The 25,332-nt window shown below is 38.2% G+C and overlaps 1 protein-coding gene across 1 annotated transcript in view; it reads left to right on the forward strand.

Moving 5' to 3' along the window:
- Positions 1-25,332, forward strand: part of LOC149473822 (carboxypeptidase O-like) — an 82,505-nt gene that overhangs the window by 47,259 nt on the left and 9,914 nt on the right. The window contains exons 7-10 of the mRNA XM_089671542.1: positions 4,389-4,499; positions 6,636-6,726; positions 18,122-18,324; positions 24,097-24,181. Coding sequence (XP_089527668.1) covers positions 4,389-4,499; positions 6,636-6,726; positions 18,122-18,324; positions 24,097-24,181 — 490 coding nt within the window. The remainder of the gene's footprint in view (positions 1-4,388; positions 4,500-6,635; positions 6,727-18,121; positions 18,325-24,096; positions 24,182-25,332) is intronic.

The following is a 25,332-nucleotide window of genomic DNA, read 5'->3' on the forward strand; positions in this document are numbered from 1 at the left end:
TTGTGTCGGTAACCATATTATACTATTCAGTTTAGTTCCACTAAGTGTATTCTCAATTTTTACCCAGCTTTTCCCCTCTACATTGAACGTCCAATCAAAGATTCTTCCTAATATTACTGCTTTATAATATCTCTTTATATCTGGAACTCCCAGGCCACCCTGCTCTTTATCTCTACTTAATACCTCATGGGACACCCTCGGTTTTTTCTTCCTCCAGATATATCCCGTTATCATTTTTTTTATCACTTTAAAAAAAGCTTCCGGGAGTTTAATTGGTATCATTTGGAATCTGTATAAAATTTTTGGTACGATTATCATTTTTACCAAGTTTATACGTCCTAACCACGATGGGGTTCCTCTCTCTAACGCTTTTAATTCCCCTTTTACTTCATTCAATAGTGAAATATAGTTTAGCTTATACAAGTTTTTATACGACGTGCTGAGCCTTACACCCAAGTACTTTATATCACTTTCTTTCCAAATAAAGGGAAACTCTTCTTGTATTTTTTCCTGTTCACTTTTTGGGATATTTATGTTTAAGATCTCAGTTTTTGTTGGATTGATTTTTAAATTTGATAATTCTCCATATTCCTTCAACAATTTCATTAGATTTGGGAGTGTGATCCTGGGGCTCCCCACATAAAACAGCAGATCATCAGCGAAAGCTGCCACTTTATGTTCTACACTTCCTATCTGAATTCCCTTTATGTCTCCATTTTTCCTTATTGTTGATAAAAGAGGCTCTAATGACAAAACATATAATAAGGGAGACAAAGGGCAGCCCTGCCTCGTTCCATTTGACATCCCAATGGGTTCTGTTTTTTCCCCATTTACTATTACCACTGCCGAGGGTTTACTATACAGTTTTCCAATCCATTCCCTCATTCTACCTCCTATTCCTAGATCTTCTAAGGTATCCATCATGAAGCCCCAGTCTACTCTATCGAAGGCCTTTTCTGCATCAATTGAAAGGGCCACCGCTGGTACCTCCCCATTTTTACTTCTCTGAATCAGCATCAGGGATCTCAACCCATTGTCCCTGCCCTCTCTTCCTGGGACAAAGCCCACCTGATCTCCATGTATCCATGTAGGCATAAACTCCTTCAACCTATTCGCTAGGACCTTTGCATATATCTTGGTGTCCAAATTCAACAGTGAAATGGGCCTATAACTTGAACATTGCGAGACGTCTTTCCCTTCTTTATGTAACAGTACCACATGAGCCTGCAAAGATTCTCCCCTCATGTCCATCTCTCCTCCCAGGGCATTCATATATTTTTCCAGTTTGGGGTTTAATATTTCACTAAATTTTTTATAATACCCTACTGTATAACCATCTGGGCCTGGGCTCTTCCCCATCTCCATACTTTTTACTACTATCCTTATCTCTTCTTGTGTAATCTCTGCTTCAAGGGAGTTTAGTTGGTCTTCTTTTATTTTTGGTAATCCTGCATTTTTTAGATAAATCTTCCTTTTTTTTTTCTTTTTTTCCTTATCCATATTATTTACTTCATCATATGGAGTGATATTATACAACTTCCTGTAATAGTCCGCGAACGTCTTTGCAATTTCTTTATTTGAGTGGACCATTTCTCCCTTAGGGCTTTTTATTTTATCTATATAATTCCTATTTTTTTTTTTCCTTAAGGTTCTCATTAAATATTTTCCTGGCCTATCTCCCCATTTATAGTTTTCGCTTAACACTTTATTATACACTCTCCTTCTCTCCTCTTCCATCAGGGTTTCCAGTTCCTCTTTCTTTTTTATTATCTTCTGCTTAATTTCTTTTAGCATTTTATTTTTATATAGTTGTTCTAACTCCGATATATCTTTTAAGAACCCACTAATTTTTTCTCTTCTTTCTCTTTTTTTTCTTGCCCCAATTGCAATCAGAACTCCTCTTATATATGCCTTATGAGCCTCCCATACTGTTGCTTTAGACACATCCTCTGTCTCGTTCTCTTTAAAGAATCTCTCAATTTCCTTCCCAATCCTCTGTGCATTATCCTTGTCCATGAGAAGTGCTTCATTCAACCTCCAACCTACCCCTTCTGTTCTCCTCCCCCATCCCATCCTCAATACAACAGGGGCATGATCCGAGAGCGTCATTACTCCTATATCTGCTTTAACCATTGAGTCTATAAAGTGATGTTCTATCAATATATAGTCCAACCTTGAGTATATCTGATGTGCATTTGAGAAAAATGTGTAGTCTCTATCTTTCATATGCAAGATTCTCCATGAATCTACCAATTGGCATCCATGGATCACCTTCTTTAATAGTCTTAGAGATCTACTCCCCTCTCTTTGTACCTTAGAATTTGTATCAATTTGTGGATCCATACAAAAATTAAAATCTCCCGCCACTATTATACAACCCTCTTTAAAATCCATCAACTTTTTTAACACACCCTTCAAGTACTCCTCTGGTTTTTTATTTGGACAATATATATTAGCTACTGTGCACTCCACCCCTTGTATTTTACCCTTCAAAAACAGATATCTCCCCTCTGGGTCTACTTTTCTGTCCTTTAATTCAAATCTTATATTTTTTCTGAACCCTATTGCCACCCCTTTAGCTCTCTTAATTGGGGAATCTGCAAAATACCATATTGGGTAATCTCTAGATTTCAGCTTCACCTTAGATTCTATCTCAAGATGTGTCTCCTGCAAAAAGACCACCGAAACTGCTTGATGATGTAATTCCTTAAATAACCTAAATCTCTTCCCAGGACAATTTAATCCCTTTACATTATAAGTGATAACTTGTAAATCTTCCATCTTTTTTTTTTTTTTTTTTTAGAGATCACATAACTATCCTCCTTCTCCTTACCCTTGCTTTTTATACCTCTCTCTATCCTGCAGAGTATTTCCTTTATTATTCTTTTCCCTCCCTCCCTCCCTCAACTCTCCCCAACCCCTACCCTTCCTAACCCTCCCCCCCTGCCAGCTCCCCCCCCCCCCTCCCTCCCGCCTCCCCACCCCCCCCAGGCTTCCCATGCCTTTGGATCATATTCCACCTTTGATCCCTCTATGGGGGTTTGACTCTGCCCATGACCGCTTACCTCCCCCTCCTCCCCAATATCCCCTTATCTGTTAATTCTCTATTTCCTCTTTTGACCAGCTGCCACTTTCCTGACCCACAAAAATCCAACTCTCCCTCCTCCACTTCCCAACCAGGTATCGTTTGTCTCTGCAGTCCAAGTTTGTCACAAAATTCCTCCATGTCTTCCGGGAATTTTAAAATAGCTGTAGTTCCATCCCTCCACCCAATTAAACTTAAGTCACGACCCCATCTGTATTTCACATTTTGTTTTTTCATCTCTTCTAATAGGGGTTTCAGTGATCTCTTCCTTCTCAGAGTCTCTGCTGTCAGATCTGCAAAAATTTGGATATTTTTCCCTCCATATGTAATATTTGTTTTTCCTTTGATCTTTTTCCATATCTCTTCTCTATCTCCATAATTATGAAATTTAACAATTATATCTCTCGGTTTTTCTACCCCTTTTCCTTGTTGGTACTTCCCAATCCTGTATACTTCATCCAGTTTGAACATCTCCTCATCCGAGTTGTCCATTATGAAGTTCAAGATTTTGCCAGATAATTCTTTTAAATCTTCCCCCTTTGTCAGTTCCGGGATTCCTCTTACTCTGATATTATTTCTCCTTTCTCTATTTTCTTGTTCTTCCATCCTATAAAGCAATCTCTTGTATTCTTTTTTATCTTCAATTATCCATTTCTCTAATTTTAGGATATTCTGAGCCTGGGCTTGTACCTTCTCCTCCACTTCCTCCACCCTAGTTAACAGTTGTCCCAGATCTTCCCGGATCATCCCCATCTCTTGCTTTATTGAGTTTTCCAAACCTTTAAACATCTCCACCATTTCTTTTTTGTTAGGTATTTGCATATCTCTTTCCAACTCTCTTGGTTCAATACCTTCCATTTGATTGTTATAAACTGGGCCCAGGGAAAGTCTCGGACTATTATCCACACTTATATCCAATTCACTTTTTTCATTTATTCCCTGAGTTCTTTCTGGGGTAACATTTCCTTGTGACACATATTTCTTAATTGTACCAGTTTGTGTAAATGGACACCCGTGAATGTCCGTTTACACCCGCCGTTCCATAGAGGAGAATGGAGGTTCCTATTAAAAAACAGGCAGGCGGACCCGATCAGAAAAGCCATGTGAAAGGGGCCTTACTCAGTTTAATTGTCTTGAGTTTTTTTTTTAACATTCAAGAATCCTATTTTCAGAGACATCCACACTAGCATATGTATTACATTATGCCAACAAGAAAAATTTAATAATGTAAGTACTTTAAAGCAAAGTATAATTTAATGCCAATAATTATCAATTTTCACATATGCTATATTCCATTTCACAGCTTGTTTCAACTCATAAAACTGATGCTATTCTTGCCAAAGTCCTAAAAGAAGTTGATTTCTACATTGTACCTGTGTTTAATATTGATGGATATATTTACTCGTGGACAACGGTAAGCTGAAGAAATAAAAAAAAAATTGGTAAATCCAAGTGGACCTGGGTAAGTAGAAAACAGCATTTATAGCAGAATTCCAGGTAAACATTCCTCTCTAAAATGTGCTATGTAAAAGGGAATCTCATGAGGTGCATGCCCCTTTCCTTTCTGTATTGCTGTATCTTTCAATTGCTGCCCTTTCTATATTTGTTTAATATTTCCAGTTTCATTCATGCCAGGATGTATGCAATAGCTGTCTCTTTTCTTCTTGCCCACAGCAGCTAAGAAAACTTCAGCTCTCCTACACAGAATCCGTAGTGTTTTCACCTTCCCCCTTTCCTCACTGTCAGGACAGTATTTTTAATATGCTGAGATCAAGAACACAGGGACATAACCTCAGACTAGCAGGAGGAACGTTCAAAACTAACTGTAGTATTTTTTTAAGTATGATAGTCTTTTTAGTAGGTTCTTTTTATGTCCTGTGACTCCCCTGTGACCTCCCCCATCCCCCCCCCAGGTTGGGTGTTCTCTATGATGTCCCTGCACTCACCCCTTGGAATTTGTTTAGCAATCAATTGCACTGGAATCTACAGTCTTTGAGTGTGTAGCAGACATTAAACATCAAATATTTGTAACATATAAATTGAATAAGGATCCTGGACTTGTATAAATGTGGATGTTTTGGATTGACTTACTAAATTTGAATGCATATTGGACACTTATGTGAGGGAGACATTCTGATAACTGTGGGCACCATTCACAAAGCAGTATTTTACCACAAGTATGCGGCAAGATACTGCACAGTGTTTTTCAAAAAGTGTTTTTCACTAAAGCACTACTAAAATACCTGTACCGCATGAGTTATTTTATGAAGTCATGTGGTGTCTTAGTAGTGAAAACATACCGTGTTGTTGAGAAGCAGGAAGTGCTGGCATCTTTAACAAACAGAAACTGTCATGGTTGTTATTGACATGGCAGCCGCATGCTCCTTAACAACCATGACAGTAACTGGTTGTTAAGGACGCCAGCGGCCACCCACTCCATAGCAACCAGTACACATTCCTTAAATGCCACATGCCTCAAACACTACTTAATTACTGCATGCATTTAATTATTTATTTATTTCTGTGAATTGAGTTTAACATCTGTTCTTGCTGTGTTTACTGAGTGTTTTGTGGTAAATACCACAGAAAGGTATAGTGAATTGACAGTTTCAAGATGACATGAAGTATTTAGTGAAAATGAGTCTGGACACCTACATACCACAAGCGATCTGGTTCTGTGAATGCAATCCTGTTTTTGTGTTTTACAAAGTAATATTGATTAAAAAAAAGATGTTTATATTTTTCTATGAATTTGGTTGTATTCCTTGGGTAACTCAAAAGTCCATTTCCTGTATTCTTTAATGTATTTTTGAAACTGTAGTTATAAAGAAAGGGAAACAATCTTGCAGGTGACATACACCTCATGAGAGTTAACTTTTTTTACAAAGCACATTTTAATAAAACCATGTTTGGTTGGTGTTCTGCTTTAAGCAGTCTTAGATTGCAACGATTATAGATTGCCATACTGGATTTATGTAATTTCTGCCTTGGTCAAGTTGACTAAAACTCTACGACCAATTTTGCCTACCAAAAAAAAAAAACCCTTTTTTTAGGGCATACTGTATTTTATTGGCAAAATTGTTTAAATAAACATCATATATTACAAAGCATTTAGCCATTTTATTTTATTCTATTAATTTCTTATGTCTTCTGTTCTGAGTGGGAAGGTCTGTCTGCTATAGTGGTTTGATCAGTAGCAGGGTTGTCATTGAAAATCAAATTCTGGGGAAGTCAGTGTGCAATTCAAAGAGTAGGAAGTTACATTTCAGGGGGAGGTCTATACATCCAAAATATCACCAACTGCCATGTTGAAAAAGAAGGGTCCTTTTTTTTGGCAATAATATGAAATCATAGCTAGTCAAAATTATAGGGTAATTTTTAAATATGAAATTTCAAAATGGCTTGGATAAAATCTATTTATGTTTTAATATTTTTTTTTAACAAAAGTGAAGTTTAACTTTAAATGGTGACACAAATTATTATACGTTTAAGCAGCATTTTATATTAACACAAAATAGATTACATAAAAAGTGTAATGTTTCAACGTCAGGAACGTCTTTGGAGAAAAAATCGTGCGCCATTCAATAATGGAACCTGCTATGGGGTGGATCTAAATCGCAATTTTGATGCCCAGTGGTGCAGTAAGTGATTTAATTCAAATGCCTGGCTAGGTTAAGTTTATAGTAGTAGGGTTTACTGTATAACAACAGTTGAGGGTTTCCTATATTGATTCACTAAAGGAATGAATCATGTTCACTTCTTAAAGTTTAGTTCACAGTGAACACAGCTTCACCATATTTACTAAGTTAACTGAACATTCATATTACTAAAGGTAGTCATACATGGCTTGATTTCCTTTTGTTAAGTCTGCGTAAGGATATAATGAATATTTAGTTTAGAGGGATATAATAGGAAGGAATAATATAAAATGGACTCTGGGATTTAATAAATTATTTTATCAGCAGGATATTGTCACATTTGCTCCAGATTTGTAGATAATTTACAGCTAGGTGGGGATAATGACTCAGAGTGGAGACACACTCACTTTCTCTCTTTATAGGGGACAGAAAGATCTGGATTAATCAGTTTTACCCAGGTTGCCAACAAACATGGAGACAATGCTGGGTTTTCATATTAGAAATTTGAATGATTAAAATCTAATTTAAAATAGAGCAAAATTAATTAAACTTTCCTTATAACTGCGCAGGTTCATGCATGAAACTGCAGGATTTTCTGAGTTGGATTTGCAAGCCTGTTGCACACATAAACACAAGAATATAGTATCTTACCATCACAATGGAGTCAGATTCCCAAGCACCAGGGATGAGGTTAGGGATCAGCGCTACCATGGGTGTCATCGTGGAAAATGCAAGATTTGCTATCCCAGAAAATGAATGTGCAGAATCGCCCAGGAGAATTTTTTTAAACCATAATGCATTGCATTTGCCTTGAACCATGGCCAGGAGATTTATAAAGTCAAATAAGGGGGCTTTTGTGAGTTTCATTCATACTTTAGGTTGATAGCTGAAAAACCACCCAACATTGCATCACTCATATTTATGACCTACTTTCCCTAATTAAATCTATCCTGCTGCTTGTCAGTTTTTCATTGCTGTATCCTCTGCAATATTTTTTTTTGTACATTTTTTATTTACAGGTTTTTCATAACTACAATTGCAGCACATTCATGGGTGAAAATGCCTTGTCATCTGAAAATCATTTTAAATGTTACATAAGAAAATCTGACAGCACCCACAAACATCCAGAATAAAAAGATAAAAGGCAGTGGCATGATCACTAAGAGAATCTGAATCACCAGAAACCACCAGAAAAAAAGGAAGAAAAAATAGGAGGAGAGGGAACAAAGAAGGGGAGGGAGATAGGAGAAGAGGGAAGATAAGTGTTGGAGGGAGGGGATGGGGGACTGCAGTTTCTTAATTCTTTTAGTAAAACCCAACCTGTGCTTCTTATCTCTAGTAAATTTGGACCTAGCCTTGTTCATTAAAATAGTTCTGCTGATAACCAGTTTTACATATACAGTATATCACCCGTGGTCTCTAAATTAATTTAAAGATCATCTACCGTTTTTGTGAAGTTTAAAAAGATTTCCTTTTTTTTTAATTAAAGAGATAGAGCAACGGTCAGCACTGTGGGATGGGAACTTCCTGTCCCACACCCAGAACAAAATGGAGTCGTACTGAATTCTGGATGTAATATTATTGCCCACCCCTCTCTGCCTTAGACAATCAGAGGAAGCTTTGTATTCATTCAGAAAATGCAAAGCTTCCTGTAAATGTCTGATCAGTGGTAAGCCCTACTCAATTTTGTTCCAGGTCTGGCACCGAAAGTTCCCGTTCCTCTGCCAGCAAACAGCGTTGTATACTGTATGTAGTTACATGCAGTTCATACAGTACTGAGAAACACTGAATCTCTATTTAAACTCAAGAAGTGTTAAACCCAGTAAGTGCAGCTTACTGATTTAGCAATTTGTGATGGCTGCATTAGTTTAATTTTGGTGATCTTGCCAGTAAGTCTGTTGTGTTTTATCAGAACAAGCTTACTTGCAGTTACAAGGTTGAGACACACCATTAGCACTGGCAGGGGTGCCTAAAATTATCAGTTTTTATTAATTCATGCAAAACCTTTATCCCAAAAGGAAAAAAAAACCTGTTTGCTATAACTGATTAGAAAGTATTAGCCAGAGTGAGGCTTCAATTTGTTAGTGTAAATCTAAATCCAACAATCCAAACAATTTTCTTTTTTTTTTGATGAAACATCCTATTGTACTTTGCATTGCTGTATGCTTTACTAGCAAGTCTTGGCAGAAAAGTAGGGAGGAGGAGGCAGTGAATACAGCCTGGAGGTAATCAATGACCATATCAAAGGTAAATTTCCAGTCCTGAAAGTTCACTGGGACTCATTCGGGTTTAGATATGCCACTATGCAAATGTCACCATGTATATATGTATACCCAGAGAGTGGACTTCTTTCTACTTCTTCCTAGTACAGTGTTGATTAACTAGGCTTACATGTGTAACTTGATTGCCTCCTTACTTGATAGCTGCGAGATTTGTAGGCAAGCATCTCTAGTGTAAAGCCCAGTATGCACTATGAGAAAATCAATCTGCCACAAAAGTGCATACCATGATGTAGTCATAATGGTATTGACCAGTGCGAAAAAAAACATAGCCATGTACTAAAGTAGTAGAAGAGGAAGTCTAGGGTTGTCCTATGATTCTGATCATATCCATTTTTTCTACTCAGTTATTTCCGTATGATTACTATACACATTAATAGAAAATCAGATGTTGTGTTCACGTATGATAAAAAAACTAGTAGCTTTCACCCTCAGTTTTTGTTGAAAGCACTTTACTAACTATGAGATAATCGGCTGATTGTTCCTCGTACAGAAGTTTTCCTACAATGTTGTTATTGTGTGTACAGGCCAAAAGGCTGAATAAAAAGGAAATTACAAAAGGACACAACTGTTGTTGTCCACGTCTAAATTCTGCGGCTGTAGACCCTTGGCAATTTATACAACATACTGTATATGTATTTTAGGAACTTGTCTAGGCACAGCTGCTTTTGCTATATGTACAACTGTTTTGCTAATACGTTTGCAGAAGGATAAAGGCTAATATGTCCTAGGAAAAGTAGAACTGAAAATATCCATTGTTCTTTTAATGGGAGTGTGTAGTGGTGTGTGTATATTTTCTTTATCCATTAGAACGTCTTTATTTTTTTTCTTTTCTTCTAGTTAGGTAAATGTGAAATAGTACATATACATATCTATCAGTTTTTATTTAGACAGCAAATAGTGTTCTTGGCTCTTTTTGTGTTTTCCTGGGTCTCATTACCTTGTTTGTTGTAAAAAAAAAAAAAAAAGCTTACAATTACACACAAGAGAATGAGTCAAAATAGTGATTTATCCACTTCACTCCACAGGGCTCAATCAATGGTTCCAGTGAGACCAAATAAGCCTGATGGCAGACAGCCTCTGCTATGCTATCTTATAAACCCATAGTGCTCTGGGAATCCTTGGTCATGTATCAAATATTTACTTGTTAAACAAAGATTTTGTGTATATATAAAAAGTGTTAAAGTAATCTGGGAACTCTGTGAAGTAAAGTGCTTTTTAAAATTTGGTTGGGCAAGGGAAGTTATCTCTAATGCTGTGAATAATTTGTCCAGTTGGCAGCTGAGGATGCTAAAAATTGTAGTTTTATTATGCTGAATACTACTGTCAGCATTCTTATTCCAACTCTGAAACTGATTGTTCTGGCTAGTGTACAGTGAAGGATTGAGTTCCCACTATCTCTCTCCATTCTCCCTTAATGCAATCACAGAACACCTTGTATTCAGACAAAGAAACACAATGCTTTTGGTGAAAGAATGAGCGGAGGGGAAGGGGGAGAGCATGCTACTTGATATTTCACTGTACACTAGTCAAAACTGTGGGCCCAAAAGCTAACAGATGACAGTAGTATCCATCATTGAAAATCTGTAATTTTTAGCATCTCCAGTTGATATTTGCATGTAGCATACACAACATTAGAAATATCTTCTCTGAAATTAAAGATGCATTTTATTTCCTGGAGTTTCATTAAAAAAAAAAACCTTATAAATTAGAAAAAAATAAATAATAATCAATCAATTCCATTGTAGGTTCAGTTTAACAGCACATCTCAAAGAAAAAATTCACAGGATTGAAAAAGATGATTTTGAATATACTGACCCTAGGCAAAACAATATGAAAAATGGGAATGTTGACTATAAAGTTCCATAGCTCGAAGTACAGTATAGGATACAGGACAGCAAGTCCTGAGGGTCCTGAGGGTTATATGCTGTTACCTTCAAGTTACTGGATACCTGCAAAAGCTTTGCTGAGAATGTTCCCTCATATAACCCTACCCACAAGTTTTGTAGCAAGAAAAAGTGATAAACAGAGGACAGAAGGAAGTAGAGTGTCCTGTATTGTACTCCACAAAATTGAATTTAATGCTAAATTAAAATTTCTATTATCCTAATCATAAAGTACAGGACACGGGGGGGGGCCTGACCATGGCATTGGGAGACTGCTGAGAGAGGGAGCTCCTTTTACCCGCTATGTGGAAACTGCTAAGGCCTGACCCCTGAGAGCTTGTTTGACCCCGCTGATGGCCCTGCCTGGAGCCCTGTGTTGCACCCCAGTGTGCTGGGATCACGTGGCGGCTGGCGGAGGGGTGTGCATAGGGAGATGGAGTGTGCTGCTGCGGACCAGGGCTCAGATCCCAGAGCCTCAGAGGGATCAACGTTGGCTGACGGAGGTGCTCCCTAGAGTGCAGGGCTCCCCTGAGAGAGGCAGAAGATGGAGGTGTTGGAGGGACCCTGGGAGGGAAAGTCCATATGGGGCTGAGCGAATTCAGTGGCTAGATGCCCCAATGACCTGGGAGAAGCAGCATACAGTGAAGACTTTGAGACCCAGAAACATTTGAAACCACAGGACATCTTGAGCACCCACCCAGACCCCCCTCAGGAGATCCCGCAAATCAGGATTTGAGACCCTGTCCGGGACAAAGGAGCTACCCAGAACCCTAGGTCGGAGGGTGATGGAGATTTAAATTATTACTGTCTCTGTTGCTAGTAAATTTGCTAGTAAATGTACCTAAGTTGTGGAGCTCGGCTGTCAGAAGACCAAGGAGTGGGGGGATCCCAGAGGTCAAGTGTTACGTATGTAATGTAAAAGTGTGCCAAAGCCATCTGGGTCTGAAAAAGCTATTGCAGAAGTATAAGAAGGATGGACTTTTCCCAGGTGTGATAATAAAGTTTCTGATTATTGAGTAGAAAATCAGCGGCTAAGTTTAGTCAATATAAAGAACAGACCCGCGAAAGGTGGGGGTATAAAAATCCTGCAACCTAATATAAATACCAGCACAATAAAGAAATATATGCCATTAGAAGAAAAAAAAGCCCAGAGATACAAAGTATGGAGAAACAACAGAAAGGAAGTAGAAACTATGATAGTGAGTAGTCCAAATTGTTGTTTGGGACACGGGAAGGGAATGAGACCAATAAAGCTATAAACGTCGATAGCGTCAATGACCAAAAGGCCTCAGAACAACAGAAAGGAACATCACAGATTTCTACAAAAATAGAGATGGCAGAAATGTTTGCAAAATTAGAACTCTCTCTGAAATATGAAATGGCGGTGATCCATAAAGATCTTGGACGAATGTTAACAAGGGTGGAAGAAGTGGAGGAGAAAATGGAGACACAGGCCCAGTAGATAACTAACTTGAAGATGCAGATGGAGGAGATGCGAAGAGAACAGAGGAAGCTCTCATTTAATTTGGAGGACCAAGAAAACAGTGAGAGAAGAAATAATCTAAGGGCTTGGGGCCTGCCAGAAGATACACATGATGAGGACCTATGGAAAAAAAATAAATAGTGTTCAATCCCATGATAGGTAGACTAGCCATAGATCCTTTAAAGATTGAGAGAATACATAGATTAAGACCCCTGCCAGGATTAACATCAGACATCCCAAGAGACGTGATTGTTCAATTCCATCATTATGAGGACAAAGAAAGAATATGAAAAAAACTGATGGGATGGGGGTGGGGGAGTAGTGGTAGGGAGGGGATATGGGAGGGGTTTGGAAGGGAGAAGGTCCACGAGTTGAGTAGTCTATATCTCTCTTCCTTTGAACAGAAAGAGAAGAGAAATAATAGATAGTTATGAGCCTGATTAATCTTACAACATATAATGTGAAAGGTTTCGATTCTCCTACTAATAGACATAAGATACTTAGGGAAGTTTACCAACTTTCCACTGATGTAGTGTTTTTACAAGAGACACATTTATCATATGATACTAATGTTAAATTATACTCGAGGCACTATCCAACTTGGTATTACGCAGACTCACCAATAAAGAGGGCTACATCAGGTTTTCAAAAAACGTGGATTTTGATCTGGAGAAGAGATTTTGGCAGGCCGCAGTAGGCCCCGCCAGGCCGGGTACGGCTGCAGCCACGGAGAGGGGCCAAAGTTGCTCCGCTCCCCTCCTCCAGGTGCGGGCAGGGTCGAGGAGACCTCCGATGCCCGCCGATGGCTCACTGCTGCCCGGATGGCAGCAGATTTGATAGTAAGGCGCTGGAGCTTGTAATTATGCGGTACATATATGAATGCCTTAGGAGAGGGAATGGGAATAAAAGAAGAAGAATCACTACAAGCGTATATAACAATTATTTTCAAAGAAGGAAAGGATAGTTCACAATGCGCTAGTTATAGACCTATATCATTATTAAATACAGATACAAAACTGTTTGCTAAAGTGCTAGCTACTAGGTTAAAAGAGTTGATGCCGAAATCGATACATTTAGATCAAGTTGGATTTGTCCCAGGAAGAAAAAGGAGGGATAGTGGTTTAACCTCCCTAGTGGTCTGATTATGTCCATATTTCTGTGCTCAAAATAAGTAAATTTTTTGCATGAAAATATGTATTTTTTTATATTGTAGGCCTGTAATTTTTAGGAATAACTTACTGAAATCTGTCCGAGCAAGAGTCTAGTAAACACCCCGGGGATGTTAAAATTTGAAACACGAAATCATAAATTATAATTTAATAAAAAATCATAAAAAATAATAATATAATAATAATAAATTTAATTAAATAGTATAATCAAACAAAAAACCGCTAGGGAGGTGAAGAACACTGCTTCTTCTTCACAAAGCGAAGAGAGAAAAGTTACCGACAATTATATTGTCGATTGATGCCGAAAAAACCTTTGACAAGGTAGACTGGGGTTTTATGATAAATACTCTAGAGGTCTTGAGAATAGGGATTAAGATGTTAAAGTGGATAAAGGAGCTTTATAATAGTCCGTCAGTGGCAGTTAAGGTAAATGGGTCCCTTTCAAGGTTTCTTATGATGTACAACGGCACTGGACAGGGATGTCCATTATCCCCATTGTTATTTGTTATATCCCTGAAACCTCTGTTGGCACCAGTAAGAAAGAGTGTAGATATCAGAGGAATTAAGAAAGGAGAGATAGATCATAAGGTAGAGGCATACGCAGATGACATGCTGTTTTATATTGTGAACCCTGAATTAACGTTACCCAACTTAATGGGATTACTAAAACGATACGGAGAGCTTTCAAACCTGAAAATAAACACCTCAAAATCAGAGATCTTGAATATTAATGTTCCAAAGAAAGAGGGGGGAAGAAAATTCAGGTGAAACGTTTGTCTTTTGGATGATTATGTTATATTGTTAAGTTTTCCTTTTTTTGTAATGAAAAATTCAATAAGATTTAAATAAAAAATAAATAAAGTACAGGACATAGAACAACAACACAGAACAACATCATAGACCATTGTCCATCTCCAAGAAATAAAGGAGGAGTGGCCAATAACATAGCAAACAGCAGGAAATTGGTCCACAAAATGAAAGGGTCAACAGACTCAGAGCATTCAGATGAAGGCTTGAAGAACATTGCAGCCCAAAGCTCAGCAGAGGCCTGAACATCCACCTGGTAAAATTTTGAAAAGGAATGAAGAGGCAGCTATGTAGCAGCCTTATAAACCTTGTAAAACAGATACTTGCTGAAAATCCCAAGATACAAGATCTGGTGGAATGGGCCCTAATTGGGAAGGAAGGAATCCATTCTTTGAGGGCAAAAGCTATGGAAATGGGCAGCTGGAGTCACCTAACAATGGTGGAAAAGGAAGAATATCCCTTCTTGGGTCCTTCAGGGAGTGCAAAAAGGGATTCTGTTGTAGAGCTAGCCAGCATTTCCCAGTGCACCTCTCCAGACCTCAAATATGGGCCTTCCAGCTGGGACGCTCCTCCTCTGCTGCTCAGGTGTTCCTCTCTCAGGGTGCCTGTGAGGGTGAAAGCTTTCTTCCTGTCCAGCTCTTCCACTTGTAGGTGAGCGCCTCTCCCATCTGGGATCCAGGATCCCTTAAGAGTACAAGCCAGGCACTTCTCAGATCCAATCACTGCTTCTAGACCTTTCTCAAAAGTTCTAGAGCAGGGGGAAATTCCAGAGGGCTGGCCTGCAGAGCCTCTCAGCTCTGACCCAAATTTAACCTCCTTCTGACATTTGCACCTGGGCTGCTGCTCAGCCTCTGTCTAACAATTGAAGCTAGACCCTAGCTAACTAGGAGGGTGTTACATATGGATAAGGCAGAAACCTGCCTTGTTAGAGTACTAAGAGCAAGCTACTGATCCAGGCCAGACTGGAGGAAGACCAGGATACAGAATACAGTATTCCTGCAGTCAAAGTAGGGTGTCCAGGTGCAATGGTCAGACAGAAAAGCAGCAGTGGGAGCTGTTATCTCCTGTCAATTACAGCCACTGAGGAGAGAGGGGGGGGGGGGGGCTGAGCCACACTCTGTGTGTCAATGTACACACAGAGCCAGCTCTGGAGTTACATACTATGGGGGCACTCACAGGGGGAGGCACCAGGAGAGCCAATGAGGGTCTCAAGAAGAGTGCCAAAACCATCGAGCAGAGCAGGTAAATATAGCATGTTTGTTAATTTAAAAAATTTTAAATATTTAGAAAAAATTTAAGACCTGGGTTTTTACAGCCATACCATTAAAGCTGGCAACTAAGAAGGGGGTTGGAACAAAGGGCCCTCTAAGAGGAGATCTGGCCTGTTTGTGTCCAAGGCTTATCTGCCAGGAGTCTGTGTATGTCCGTCCACAAAATTTTCCTGGGCTAATTTGGAGTGATGAGGATCAAATTGAATCAAATTGTTATTCCTCTATATTGCAAAGCAGTTGGGTGAGAATCTTCACTGGAGGGAATGCATACCAAAGTCTGAACTGTGACCAAGAAATAACCAGGGCATCCACCGCAAAAGCCAGGGGCTCCCTAGACCTGGCCAAAAACCTGTCCAACTCCTTGTTGAATTTGGAGGCCATGATGCACACATCTGGTGTTCCCCATGTAGTGCTACCCCCTGAAGGGCCGCTGAGTTTTTGGGTTCTTCCAAGCTCTGCACAGCCAGGCAATGCGCATTTTCCACGCTTTCATCCAAAGTCAGTAAAACAGTCCTGGAGCTTGTTTTTTTTTTTTTGCTTTATTAGGGGTTAACAACTTGGATAGGATCTAGGGGTACATGGGATGCCCAAAGGAACTGTACACTTTTGGAGGACAAACTTCGTTAAAAAAAGGACGAAAATCAGCACACAGTCTTTGCAAGCAGCACTTGGTCCCCTTGGTGAACCTCCTCAGACCCCAGATGAAAATCTCATCCACTCGGCTGGATGATTCCGAGATGAACAAATTAAGTAATTCCAGGGAGAACTAGTTGGGTATTGCACCTGACCGCCCTCTCCCTTCTTTTGCCTAAGGGGTGTTGAAGTGCTCACACTGTCCTGTTCCTATAGCTTAATGGGTTGCAGCTGCTTTCGGGCCTTTCTCTGGGATGGCTTCTTACTTGCTCACAGGCTGTCTTTCCTAGGTAGATGGTGAGACACTGAAGGTCCTTCTGTCCAGCTTCAACCTGTAGGCAGGCCACCCTTCTCTGGAGCCCCCTCCCAGCAGCACTTTCATTCCATATTCCACCCTGCTCCAACTCTCCTGCTGATCAGGCTCTCCCATAGTTAAGGGTTGTCCTAGCCACGATGCCTAGCCTGCTGCCTGGGGATTGACCAAATCCCCTCAAACATGCAAATCCAAGCCTCCTCCACCCCTCTTCTAGAAAGTACCACTCCCAGGCTGACTCATACCCAGGCTTCTAGCAAGCCTCTAACTAAACACAAAAATTCAAACTAAATTAGAGAGTACTATACTCATTTCTGACAGAGCATAAGGAAGATTTCAGAGTGAAGTGATCACTGCCCTGAGACAAGGCATTAGTGACTCAGAATGTCTGCTTGCCAATTATCTACTCCTGGCTTGTAGTTATTGGAAAGAGGTGGAATATGGCTCTCTGCCCAGTAGAAAAATAGGCTTGCTTTGTTCATGACTTTCTGACTTCTGGTACCCCCTTGATGGCTTATGTTGTCCACAGCTTTTACATTGTCTGACTGGAATGCATCCTATGTGACCATGTAGAATAGGGGTCTAGAGTAGAAAAATCAGTTTTATGGTCTCAGTACCAGAATGTTGATGGGAAGCCTGGACTCCTGTTGGAACCAGATTCCCTGGATAGTCAGGAAGTTGTAGACTCTGTCCCAGCCCCTCAGGCTTATATCAATCTTTACTACCTTTCAGGGAAGGGGAAGGAACATTTTCGCAGATTCTAGAGCTGAGTTGACAATCCACTATGCCAGGAAAATTTTTACCTGGCTGGACGGTAGTATTGGGTGAATCATAGAAAGGACCTGCTTGTCTCACATCTTGAGAATGTTGGGCTGCAATGGTCTTGAGTGGAACTGATCAGAGAGAATGGTCTTGAATGAGGCTAATATGAGACCCATTACCCTCATGTAGAAAGGGGTTGAAGGATGCCTGGTTGTCTGGAGAACACGACAGTGAGATCTCAGAGAGGCAATCTTTTCCTGAAAGAAATTTGTTGCCTGAGCTGTGTCCAGGATCTGCCTCAGGTATTCCAGGTGATGTGAAAGCTGGAGTGCAGGCTTCTTGAAGTTGATTAGCTGACCAAAAGTTTGAAGGAACTGGATAATACAACCATGTGCTAAGGTGCAGGATCTATTGCCCAAAGCAAACATTACAGGCCGAGCCCGAGTACAGTTCCCAATACATACATGCAGAGTATCTGGTCTCAAAACTGATACTGAGTCAATCATCAGTTAGATTTTGATAGAAGCGTCAATGAAAGTAGTGAAAAAAAATTTAAAAACAATGGTTTAGAAGACTGTGCCATAAAAAGAAAAGGTCAATGATCTAAAGATACTAGCAAAATACTGGAGTCCCACTGAGTGGGTGAGTTTATATGAGGATGCACTGAGGGTGTTCCCAGTAAAGCTATCACCTTCCCTGTACTGTATGATTATGATATTAACTTTGCAAAGAATACTTAATCACGTGTTTCAGCCCCACTGTATCATTTGATATATTATTTTTACTTTTGTCCAGCTATTGGTGCTTCAAAAAACTGTTCCAGCAATACCTTTTGTGGACCATCTGCAGTCTCAGAACCAGAAACCAAAGCATTAGCAGGTCTTATAGAACCCATCAAATCTGATATTTTGTTTTATCTCACTATGCATTCCTATGGGCAAATGATCCTTCTCCCATATGGTTACAAAGACGAGGTTTCCAAAGACCATGAATTACTGGTGAGTAAGAGCATTTGTTTAAGCAAGCTTCATTAGCAGCTACCTCATCAAGTAACAAAATTACACAATACTGCCATATGTTGTATAAGTAAAATAAGTCTGTTTTTTTATATTTGATATTATTTATTAGGCAATAAAATAAATTATCCTTGTATATAGTATTTGTATTTCATGGTATACATATAGATATAAAAATATGTGAAAAGGTTACAGCTGTAATTTGACTGCTTTCTAAAACACTACCTACTCTCCCTGCTAAGATTTAATAAATCACTGCTTTTTTTTTTCTAATTAAAGAAATGTTGCTGTAAAATATGCCAAACCTCAATTTACTAGTCTTGCACCCCCATGATAGATCACAATAAAACAAAAAAACCACGATGGGGCAAATTTACAAACCAATGTGAATGTTAGAACATTCACTGCAGGTGAATATTTCTGTAGCATGCTATTCAAATTACAGTGATTCATTCACCACTAGTGAATGTTTGGTGAAAGTCACATTCACTACTTTATGAATGTGCCCCTATGAGTTGATGCCATTTGGAGGACAATAGCAAGACTGAGAAGAGCAAAGATGAAAGCTTCAGTGTTCACTTTCTTCACTCATCTCTATTATGTGAATTGAGTACTGGCAAAATAATGAGCCATTTTGTCTGAGGACAAGGGAAGTGGCACAACTTTTCTCTAACTCTTCTTACTTCAGAATGTAAAAATGTATACAGACTGAGAGCTGCCCAAGAGCCAAGTTGAATTTGTTCAAGTATTGTATTTTTGTATTCAGCAATAATGCAGAGTGGTTACTGCTACTGTATTTCTATACATTGAAAACCTTCTGGAAAGTCAGTAAGTCATTTCAGATGGAAAAGAGCTAAATTTGGCTTTCTGTGTTACATATGAAATGTCCATTGTGCAAAATGTTAAAAATGCATTTGCCGGGCTCCCGTAATGCAAGTGTGATGTTTAGGGGTAGAGGAATAAGCTGCAATATTTACTTTGTATACATGGGATGAGTTGGTGCAAAGTTAGTTGTCCATAATTAGGCCCAGAGTCCCACAGGGGGAAGGGGGGTGGAAAAAATACAAGTGGGGGGAGAGGAAGAGGGGACAGGGACCACTTGTTGGATTCAGAAGAAAGACCACGAGGGACCAAGGAACAGTTAATACCTCAAGGCAGCCTCCAAAGCAAAGCATACATACATCGCCAATGTCATATGTAAAAAAGGAATAAAAAAAGGGGTCACTGAGTACAGATCGTTAATACTTTAATTGTGAAAACTAGTGTGAATGAACACTCACATTGTGAAGGACAAAATAATGCACATCTATAGTCCAATACAATGGCATCCGGGAATGGTTGGCATCTGCTGCGAGTTAGGGCGTCCAATTCCTAAGACTAGAAGCAGGCTGTCAGAAAATGGGACCGGAAGACCGCTGTGTGCAATGGTGGAACGCAGATGGTGCGCAGCGTATGGCGTAACTGCGTCACCGGAAGTGACGTGATGATGTTTCGGAGCATGAGCCCCAACCAGGGGATGTGCTCCTTTATCAAGCTCTATATTTACTTTGTTCCTCACTTTGGCAGGATTCTTCCACACCTGTGTCAGGTCACCCAAAGTCTCTTCTCTAAGGCGCTCTGGATAGTAGTCACAATTTGATGACATCATACACTATGCAGGACTAGCAATCCTGCACTGTACATGAAGTTGGCCCACAACTTGGAGTGTGGGGCAGAAAAGGAGAGCACCAGAGCCTGCCATAGTAAGGAGTAAGCTAAGAAATAAGAGCTAATTCCTCTACCTCTAGACTTCACATGCCCCAATGCAAGGGTATTTTTTTATATAGATCCCAGAGTTCAACTTTAAATATGTGTTAGTTGTAGTGCAAAACAAATGCAACAAATCCAAAACCAAATATGCTAGCATTTCATCTGCTGGTATTGAAATGTGATAGGGTTAGTAATGGAGACAGATGCCAAGTGGTATGACCAGTGTCTCTATAGACAAATGATGAATATATGACCTCTGCAGATTTATAGATGTCAGATTCATTTCAGATACAAAGCAGTGTCTCCTGAATGACATGTCCCATATGACAGAGCACTAGCACCCTGTGAAAGAGTTGTAGGTAAGAATATAGTGGTTTTGGAAAATTTATATCAATGAAAACATTTTCATTGATATAATTTGGTACACCTTTAGGGAAGGGTGTTGATTTGTGTTGTAGGGGAGTCACAATAATTGGAGGTGGTTATTGTATAATAGTTTTGGAAAATTTGCCTACCAGCTCTGACATTTTATAATTTGGTATCCATGTAGAAGACAGGCTGCATGCTTGTTAGGTAAAAAGAGAAAAACAGCACCTCTGAGTGTAGACTGTTAAAATTTGTATTTAATGGTGAACATGATTAAAACCACTCACATGTAGATGGTAAAGATAAGGCTGATAAGGGGTTAACAATGCACAAAACCAGGTGATGATCTGAATCAGAGAACAAGAGTGCTGTCTGGACAGCAGGGAGTGCTGGGGAGATGTTAGAGGAGCCGGTGGTGTGCGCCTGGAAAGTCTGTTAGAACTTCGGCTGAACAGCAGGGAGTGCTGGAGAGATGTTAGAGGAGCCGGTGGTGTGAGTCTGGAAAGTCTGTTAGGACTTCAACTGGACAGCAGGGAGTGCTGGAAAGATGTTAGAGGAGCCGGTGGTGTGCGCCTGGAAAGTCTGTTAGGACTACGGCTAGACAGCAGGGAGTGCTGGAGAGATGTTAGAGGAGCCAGTGGTGTGAGCCTGGAAAGTCTGTTAGGACTTCGACTGGACTGCTGGAGAGATGTTAGAGGAGCACTGAAGCACTGCGAGATGGAACCTGGAAGGGAAAGCCTAGCAATTTTCTCTGCACTCCAGAGCAGTGGCGATGGCATGTGATGCCATAAGCATGCGGCGAGTTTCTGAGCATGCGCAGAATCCAAGGACCGGCATGCTCCTTTGTCAATCATAGGCAGAGAAAATTGCCAGGCTTTCCCTTCCAGGCTCCATCTCGCAGTGCTTCAGCGCTCTCAGCCGAAGTCCTAACAGACTTTCCAGACTCACACCACAGGCTCCTCTAACATCTCTCCAGCGCTCCCTGCTGTTTAGTCAGCACTCTTGTTCTGTGGTTCAGATCATCACGTGGCTTTGTGCATTGTTAACCCTCCTGAATTTGAGATGGAGGAAACCTTAATTTAGCTAGCAATGAGCTGCAGCATATGTCAAAAACAAGGAAAAACTGCAGTTTTGTACAATTTTCACCTCTCATATATAGTATACATATATTGTATGCTACAAAATGTATAAGTTGTTGACCCAATAAGTTCACCAAGAAGGATTTATTTTATTCATTATAAAGTTTAATTAGCATATGATTTCTGTCATTTTGTTTTTCCTTCTTTGCAATCAAACATGTCAGAATAGTTTGCACATGATGGACCTTGCTCATTTTTCATCCTGACGTATTAGGATTCTATGATGAACTTAAGGTTAAAAGGTTTATGCGTCTATGATTAACCTAAGGTTGTAGGGATTTTATGCTTTTATGATGAACGCAAGGTGATAAGATTTTATTTGAATGTATTCAACAGAATCACCATAATACAACCAATGAAAAAATAAAATATTAAATATCACAATGCATTATCTATTCTGATGAGTAAAACAGCCATTTCCATTTACAAGCACTTATTTGCATATCTCATTTTTGAACAATATTTTAACATGATTGATCTCAACCTATAATTTATGATAATGGGTTTCCAAACCTATTTTAAAAAAATATTTTAGGATAGACATTTGCGGTTTGTGTCATTTGAATTCGAATACATTTTTCTTTATTCGGACATTCGAAAGTCTCAGAATTTCCAAATTACAATAGTAAGGAATTTGAAATAACTAAACAAAATTTAGATGAAATTTGAATTCAAATTGACTTTTTTGACTCAATTTCAAATTTCATAAAACAGTGGAATAAAACAAATAGAAAAAAAATAACTGTCTTTCAAAATTGAATTTTAAATAGAATAAACTTGAATAGAATAGATTAGAATAGAAAAGAAAATAATAGAACATAATTAAATAAAATAGACTGTAACTGTCTTCTGAAATTTGAATTTCAAATAGAATCAATTTGAATTGAATAGAATAGATTAGAATAGAATAGAAAAGAATAGAATATATTAAAATTGAAAATATTAGAATAGAAAATAATAGAATAGATAATAAAATAGAATTTAATTGAAATTAATAGAATAGAAAAACAATAGAATAGAATAAAATATAAAAGAATTTAAATGAATACAGTATAAAATAATAGAATAGAATAGAAAAACAATAGAATACAATATAAAAGAATAGAATACAATATAAAATAATAAAATAGATTAGAAAAGAATTGAATATAGTAGAAAAGAATAGAATACTGTAGAATAGAAATGAATAGAATAAAATAAAACAGAATTGAAAAAACAATAGAATAAACTAGAAAGTATATAACTGTCTTCCAAAATTCGAATTTAAAATAAAATAGAAAAGAATGGAATAGAAAAAAACAAAAAAATTTAAAGAATATATTTTTTGAAATTCAAATTTCAAAATGAATAAATTCAAATTTAAATAGATTAGAACATATTAGAAAATAATAGAATAGAAAAAACAATAGAATAGAATAAAATAGAAAGATTATAACTGTCTTCCAAAATTCGAATGTCGACTAGAATAAATACAAATTCAATTTTGAATAGAATAGAATAAAATAGAAAAAAAAATAGAATAGAATAAAATAGAAATAATATAACTGTCTTCCAAAATTTGAATAGAATAAATATGAATTTGAATAGAAATGATTAGAATAGAATAGATTAGAGAATAAAAGAAAAACAATACAATAGAATACAATATAAAAGAATAGAATAGATTAGAACAGAATAGAAAAAAATAGAAAATAGAAAAGAATAGAATAGAAAAATAGCAGAATAGAATCGAATAAAATAGAAATAATATAACTGTTTTCCGAAATTCGAATTTCAAATAGAATAAATTCAATTCTGAATAGATTAGAACAGAATAGAAAAAAACAATAGAATAGAATAAAATAGAATGGAACTGTCTTCCAAAATTCGAATTTCAAATAGAATAAATTTAAATAAAAAAAGAATAGAAAAGAATAACAATAGAGTAGAATAGACTAGAAAGAATATAACTGTTTTCTGAAAGTCAAATTAGAATAAATTTGAATTTGAATAGAACTGAGAACTACAAAAGAATAGAATAGAAAGAACAATAGAATAAAATAGAAAGAATAAAACTGTCTTCTGAAATTTGAATTTTAATTAGAAAAATTCAAATTTGAATAGCTTAGAACAGAATAGAAAGAACATTAAAAGGGAATAGAATACAATTTAAAGAATATAACCATCTTCCAAAGTTCGAATTTCAAATAAAATGAATTAGAATTCGGATGCCAATTCAAATTCAATCAAATTGAGTTTGAATAGAATTGAATTTGAAAATAAAACGAAACAATTTCCGAAAACAAATTAAATGAATTTAACTAAACAAAATTATTTAAATAACTAATCGAAATGAAACTAAACAATTTTTTTTGTTCCGTACATATCTACTTTAGAACATTGTTTAAAACATAAAAAATCTTCCTCTGTGTACAGTGAGAACATTACTTTGCAGAAATGTTTGAAAAACTCATATTTTTTGCAAGATGCAAATCAGCGACATCTTTAATTATCTTTGTAGATGAGTGTCGCAAGAAAAGCTAATGCAAAAATGAAGGAAAAAAACAACAACGAATATGCAGCTGGAGCTTCAGTTTCGGTAATTGGTGAGTAAATGTAATGTGCAAGTTATTATTACATTTTGTATGTTTCACAGGAACCTGCATGTGTATTGGTGACTTCCCCTCTGCTGGTGGAAAGAAAGAGAGACAAGTGTACAGTATCTCGGACTTTCAGGAACAGCCTTCTATTTTTATCTATACATACAACAATTTCCCTAATTGACTGAGGTTGAAATCTTGATCTGACTGCCCTTTTATTTCTGCCAGTCAGGGAATGTCTTGTCAATGACACCACAAAATCTTTCCTTTCTCCGCAGCAGACCATGGTATACTATTGTGGTGCAATATAGTCCACAAAGGCACCAAAGTGTAAAGTGCAGCAGAGTACTATATCCCCCATTGAGCTCTTGCCATAGCTTTTAATGAAACTAGGGCTTCACCCATTATCATCATGCCCGGAAGGTCTAAAGAAAGAGGCAGAGGTTGTTGCCATGCAGCTCCTGGGGACAGGCACATTGGGTCTACATAGGCCAAAGTGGTGGTCAGGGTGCAGCATCAAGAGGCAGGGCAGGTAGGTCTTTCTTTCCTGACAATGGGCATGCTATCTAGCCACAAAGAACATGAAAGAAATGGTAGAGTGACCTACCTAACCAAGCCTTCCCCTTACTTTTTTCCCCCAGACACAGAATAGTGCAATGTCATCTACAACTACAAAAGTGCCAGTTCGTTCTTCTCATCCACAGTTAATGCAGCTGATACCCTGAAATTTGGCATGGACTGTTTGACAGAATTATTTGAGAGTCAGTCACTTCCTACAAGAGGATGCACAGCAATGGATTGCATCTAAGGATGATGAGGAGAGCAGTGGTATCATAGAAGGATGTAACAACAGGCAGGGAGAACCAACTGGCAATGATGTACTTGCTGCGGCAGCTTATTAATAACTTTGTTAGCATCTAAATGCCAACGTGGCATAATCACTGGCTACTAGCTACTGCCATTCTAGCTGATGGAGTCTGTCCCCTTCCATGACTTTGAGGCCTGTGCTGTATGACAGAATATAACACAGAATACAACTAGTTACTAACATTTATAGGTAAAATTGGTCCAGGGAATATCCGATTGCCTCTTGGGAAATCAGGAAGAAATTTTCTCCCCTGCAGGAGCAAATTGGATCATGCTTTGAGTTTTTTTTT

Source organism: Staurois parvus, unplaced genomic scaffold (assembly GCF_062004578.1).
Source record: "Staurois parvus isolate SC_StPar_1 unplaced genomic scaffold, SC_StPar_1.0 ptg000011l, whole genome shotgun sequence".
Lineage (NCBI taxonomy): Eukaryota > Metazoa > Chordata > Amphibia > Anura > Ranidae > Staurois > Staurois parvus.